At 47.5% G+C, this 6,000-nt stretch overlaps 1 protein-coding gene across 1 annotated transcript in view; it reads left to right on the top strand.

The window, feature by feature from the left end:
- The first annotated feature begins 2,335 nt into the window (after positions 1 to 2,335).
- KCTD5 (potassium channel tetramerization domain containing 5) overlaps positions 2,336 to 6,000 on the top strand; it is a 29,157-nt gene continuing 25,492 nt past the window's right edge. The window contains exon 1 of the mRNA XM_087815701.1: positions 2,336 to 2,592. Coding sequence (XP_087671827.1) covers positions 2,341 to 2,592 — 252 coding nt within the window. The 5' untranslated portion in view covers positions 2,336 to 2,340. The remainder of the gene's footprint in view (positions 2,593 to 6,000) is intronic.

Below are 6,000 nucleotides of genomic sequence, written 5' to 3'. Positions count from 1 at the left end.
GGTGGTCACCGTACACTTGGTGGGGTTCTTCCTGGGGGAGGGAGGGTAGAATCTACAGGATAGATCAGGGTCTCTCAAACTGTCATTGTAGGGTATTATAGCATTCCTACCCCTATACACTAGATGCCAGTTACACTTTCTCCTTTTCCTGGCTATGGCAATTCAAAAATTTTCCAGACATTGCCAACGGTCCAGGGGGTTAGGGGGAGGCAGAATTGCCCCAGATGAAAACCACTGGGTCATAATATGCATCAGAAGCCCCAAACTTCCTAAGACTGGGAGCTCAGGGTGGTGATTTCCCTCCTAGCAGACTGTATTTTAGTGTCGCCCTGGCAGCTCCCCAGGACAAACTCCACACTGGGGCAGACACAGGACTGAGCCCGTTGCCTGTTCTTAGCCACACTGCTCATGGATTGGACTTGAGCTTTGGTAGCACATCTGGTCTGACCAGGTGTTTTCAGGACGGGGATGCCACAGTGTCAAGCTTAGGATCCTCTACATCCAAACATGTGGACACAAAGCCACACATCTGACATTTAAATTCTGCAGAGAGAAGGGCAGCTCTGCAGAGCCACCTCTGTGGTAGTTGTCTTCAAGTCCAGACTACCTAAATTTGTTTTTTTACTTAATTTCTCCACTTTAGTTTTGGGGGCCATTAATTCTGAAGGGAAACATGCATGAGAGATTTTTCTAGGTACCATGCTCAGTGCCACAAGACTCTGCCACAGATTATGGCTGAATTGTACAGAATTAGGTCTCCTGCCCTCTTCTGATACCCAGAGCCCCTCCCTCGGCCAGTCCATAGGCTGAGCGTGCTCACTGCCCAGACTGCAGAGGCTGCAGGTGCTGGGAGAGTTTGGTGCCGGTATTGTTCTTGGACATGTTGCCATACACGTTTTTCCATATTCTTTCTTTTCATATCCAAACCTAACCTGAACTGATGGTGACTCAAGTGGGTGTGGCCCTGGCCTCTTGAGCAGCTACCTGTCGAGTGCTTTAAATCAGGGCAGAGTCACCCCCAGAGCCTCTGAGAGGGGCACAGGCTGCTGGCGGGGCTGTAAATCGGGCTGCCTGAGGGGAACTGGTCTGGGGAGGAAGCTGTTCCAGCAGAGAGCAGTTTTCTCTCTGGCTCAGACAGCTGCGGCGTGCCACTGAACAAGCTTACGAGTATACCTGAATTTTCCCGTAACTAATTTCTTCAATGTGAGGAAACACCAAACTTTATGTACAGAGACCTTTTTACAAAAGGCAAACCTTTTTTAGCTGCGAGATTCACCCTAGTTTAACCCATCTGGCTGAATGACTATGAATAGGGGTCATTTTGTGGGTGAAAAGCCTCTATCACCGTCATGAGTTCGAACATTGGCAAAATTAAATTTCGCAGTATTTAGAGCTGCTGTACCTGTTCCTTAACACAAAACCGGACGAGTCAGTAGTCTGTTAGCTGTCTTTCGGGTTGGTGGCAGTCAGTTAGAACATGTGTAATATTCTCTACCTGGTCTGTAGCTGTAACTGTGATGTACAGGCAAAGCAAAATTTTAAAAAAACTTATGAAAACAAATAATGCAATGATATTAGGATATACACTTTTGTATTTTTATTCTTATATAAGGTTATTTGCTGGCTATTGTTGGCCTCTAATTCAGTCTGTGTTGTTTAAAATCAAATACATAGCCTGGGCCGTGGTGCGCAGTGGTTGAGCTTTGCCTCAGAGACCAAGAGGTCACCGGTTCCATCCCCGGTCAGGGTACATGGCCGGGCCTGCGCGCAGGCGACGTGCAGGAGGCAGCCCATCAATGCTGTTTCTCTCTCATAGATGTTTCTATCTCTCTATCCCTCTCCCTGCCTCTCTAAAAATCAATAAAAACATATTTAAAAATATAAAATAAAGTAGAATACGTATACAAATTATTTGGGTTGAATTGTATTGATGTACAGCCTTGAATGTATATAATTATTGTAAACTATACTTTACAACTTTTTTCTGGCTTTATTATATAAATTTTCTATTGGGCCAAGGATTTAATCATTACGGTGGGTCTTCGTCGCGACCTGGATTCAAGCCGGAGTCCGGGGACCGTCCAGCAAGACGACCCCCATCCCAGCGACGGTCTCGGCCGCCGCACTTCCGCTTGTGCATCTAGGACCACGCGGCAACTAACTCCGGCCAGAAGGGGGCACGATCGTCGGCTTATTCCGGACCGGAATTTTCTCGTGCCTCGTGACTCCCCGACGGGCGCTTTACCAGGGAGGACCCGTGGGCGGGTCAGAGTTCGGAGGACGGTATTAAAGAACGCACACTTCCGGTGGAGGGGAACTGTGGCTGGGCTTGCTGGGATCATGGCGGAGAATCACTGCGAGCTTCTACAGCCGGCCCCAGGCGGTTTCGGGGCGGGGTTGGGGGGCGGCCTGTGTCGCCGTTGCAGCGTGGGGCTCGGTGCCCTGGCCCAGCGCCCCGGCAGCGTGTCCAAGTGGGTCCGGCTCAACGTCGGCGGCACGTACTTTCTCACCACCCGGCAGACGCTGTGCCGGGATCCGAAATCTTTCCTGTACCGTTTGTGCCAGGCTGACCCCGACCTGGACTCGGACAAGGTGAGGGCCGCGCAGGCCGGCCAGGAGGGGCCGGGTCGCCCTGGCCTGCGGCCCGCCCTGGCCTGCGGTCCGCCGAACACCCCCTGCCCCAGGCTAAGGAGACCCGTTCCGGGCTCCAAGCCCCGCAATCCCTTTTCACTATCTCGACCCGAGCGCCCAAACTCCCTGCCCGGGGCCGGGAGAAGAAAGGAAGGCGCCCTAGCTCCTACTACTCTTGAGGATCTCCGCCACTCCACCCTGCATCTCTCTTTCTAGCCCTCACTGCTCTTTGGTGAAGGTGTCCCACATCCCGGACTTTACAATGGATCTACTTTCTTTTCCTCCCTAGATTCTTTTGCCTCTGATGTGTCAACACCTCTTCTCCATCCAGTGTACTTACTGGGTTTGGAATCAGAGAACCCTGGCGTTCTTCGCTTTTCACATTCCAGACGTTTGACTTAATGTTGGCACGGGGGAGTTGACACGGTGGCTTTCCTTTCCCAGTGGCTTGAATTTAGAGAATTGGTGCTCCATCGTTTTCAGCTACAATGCGCACCCCGTTCAGCACTCTTAAGGTGCTGTCCATAGAATGATATTTCAAAGGGAATGTTCGTATTAAGGGGTGGATTAGGGATGTCATGGAAGGACCAGGTAGGAAATCTTTTTCACTCTGCTTTATAATTATCCTAGTTTTCCCACTGCCCTCGCAAAAGGATAGGAATTTCTAGGTTGGTTTGCAGCTTGTCTTTTGTATAATAGAATGCTCACACTGCTGTTCCAGATAGTAATAGAAACTAAATTATTTTGTTAATTACCTTTATAAGATTGTGTGGCTGAGGAAGAATATCTCAAGCTGTACAAACTATACAGGATAGAAATTCAGAAAAGGCGCTGTTGGAAAACTAGTTATTACCTATATTTATTCTAGGAGATTCACAAGCCTTCCTGTTACTTTCCTGGGTCTTTCAGTTGGGCCTACATAATAGTACTTCGCTTTGTTCCTTGCCAGCCCAGTATTTGCCAGGCATAAGGCTTCCCAGAAAAATTCACATCCTTCAAGTTTGAGAAGCATGCCAGAGACCATTCTCAGGGTGGCATGACCTATGATCAGGAAATGAGAACTCTTCAGTTACTGCAAAACCACTGCTAGTGGATAGAAATCAGAGATTGAGATGCCAGCCCTCTGGCCCTCTCCTCCACCCCCAAACTCCCACTCCTCAGCTATTTCCATTGCTCATTTGAGCAAGCTCTCTAAGAGAATTGACCTCCCAGAAAATGACAGTCATCTCAAGGATAGAAATAGGCTTTGTGAGCTATGATTTTCCTTTTATAGCTTGGGTGTATGTTTTACTGTTTTGTTTTTCTTTTTAAACGGTGGGTCTTAGTGGTCATTCACTAGTATTTCTACTCCAGCATTCCTGTGTAGTATATTGAGTCAGATTTTAAATTGCTCTTGTCCATTGGGTTATTTTGAGGCAGTGGCTGGTATTCAACACTGAAACAATTGATTCAGAGTTAGTTAACTCTAGCTTGCACAGTTAAGTCCATTCATCCCTTTATTTTACTGTTTCAAGCCTACTTAAAAAAATTATGCTTTACTGTAATAGGAGTTCTCTGGGGGAGGGTAATTAATTTATCAGACTATTGTTGTTGCTTTTCCAATTATCCACTTAACCATATTTGTTTTTTTCTAAAATGTAAAACAGGTTTAGAACATGAAGGTATTGTAGTAGTTACAGTTTCTGTCTCATAAAATAGTTGATCGTAAATAAGGGTTGGTTTTAGTCACCGATAATGTGAATTTGCCAGAAAGTAATGCTAATTCACATTAGTCATAGTAGGGTTTTTTACTTCAAATAAGGAAATGTATAAGATACTCAGTCTCTTCAGTTTTTTTCTCCTTGGTTCTAATGAAAGAATGTCCCAGAGCACTGGCCCATTGTGGATCAGTTGGTTGGAGTCTCGACTTGTACACTGAAAGGTCACCTGTTGGATTCCTGGTCAGGGCACATAACCAGGTTGCAGGTTCGGTCCCCAGCCAGGGTTTGTATGGGAGGCAACTGATGGATGTTTCTCTCTCTCCCTCTCTCCCTCTCTCCCTCTCTCCCTCTCTCCCTCTCTCCCTCTCTCCTTCTCTCCCTCTCTCCCTCTCTCCCCTCCCTTCCCCTCTCTCTGAAATCAATAAAACATATCTTCAGGTGAGGATTTAAAAAAAAAAAAAGATTGTCCCAGAGATTCACTCTTAGAAAATTAAACACTGAATGAGGAATCTGAGGATTAGGGAGGAGTGGAAGGGATGTTTGCAGGAGTGGGACGCTAGTAATTACAAAATGGAAGAGAAACAGGATGTTGATTCACAGGTGAAAATCTCAAGCCCTGACCTCCTAGTTAAGATTAATGAAAACATACCTGGCAGATAATCCTAGGACTGAAGCTAAGTGTGGGCCTGGTGGAATATTTCCTGCTGGGCATTTGAGTAGTGTTTATTGAGCACCTGGGCTTACGGGAGGTGGTGCTTGGATAGGGGTTGGGTGGGGAGATTTAAGGGGGAGGAGTTCCAAGAAATGGAAGACCTGGGACCTTTCAGGAACCTAATGGGTTTGGAGTTCACTGAGAGAATGCTTCTGGCCTGCTGTTAAAGAACTGTGTCTGGTGGGGAGCTCAGTTGGTGAAGTCATGTGGGAGAGTTGGAGTTACAGGACATTTTCTGGAGGAATGCTTTTTAAGAAGTGGACAGACAGGTTGTTAGGGAGGGTGGGGAGCTAGGCTATGACTGGTCCCCCTCCTCCTAAGTCTTCACATTCTCTGTCTCAGGACTGAGCCTGGGACCCACTGTCCACCATCCCACAAGCCCGCAAATCCTTACCCTCTTGTCTCAAGTTCTGACTCTGGGCTCATTGCCACCATGAAGTTCTCTTTATGGACAGTGTATGTGTGAATTCTCTTTTACTCCTGGGGCTTCCTTGTTGGGGCTGAGTCTGCCTTATTCATTTCTGCTGTTCTGGGTCATTTTTCTCTCCCACAGTCCCTTAGGTGCACACCAAGCATAGCACTCCTTCCCGGAAGTGCTTCGTAAATACTTGATGTGTGATTCATTCTGGTTATGTCTCATATTCCACTGTACCTGGCTCATAGGTATTGTTGAGCAGGTTAGACCTTGTTTAGAGCTGAATCAGCCCCTGTCTCAGTGTGGAGATGCTTTAGGAGTTTAAGGGCAACAGGAAATACGACTACTTGATGGGTAGCCACTCAGATGAAGTAAGATTTTGGGGGGGGGTTGGTCTCTGCAGCTGAGCCAGTCCTAGAGAAAACTGTGGGTTGCCCATTTGCTTTTGTCTTTTGACAGGGCCATTGTCCTGGTTTGGGGTTGGAGATTCTGTGGCGTCAGATGGGTCTTTGAGGGGTGGGGCCATCATGGTGCTTCTGATG

Source organism: Miniopterus natalensis, chromosome 3 (assembly GCF_054644295.1).
Source record: "Miniopterus natalensis isolate mMinNat1 chromosome 3, mMinNat1.hap1, whole genome shotgun sequence".
In the NCBI taxonomy this organism is placed as follows: Eukaryota; Metazoa; Chordata; class Mammalia; order Chiroptera; family Miniopteridae; genus Miniopterus; species Miniopterus natalensis.
Note: the sequence above shows the minus strand (reverse complement) of the source record. Positions and strands in the feature narration are given on the sequence as shown.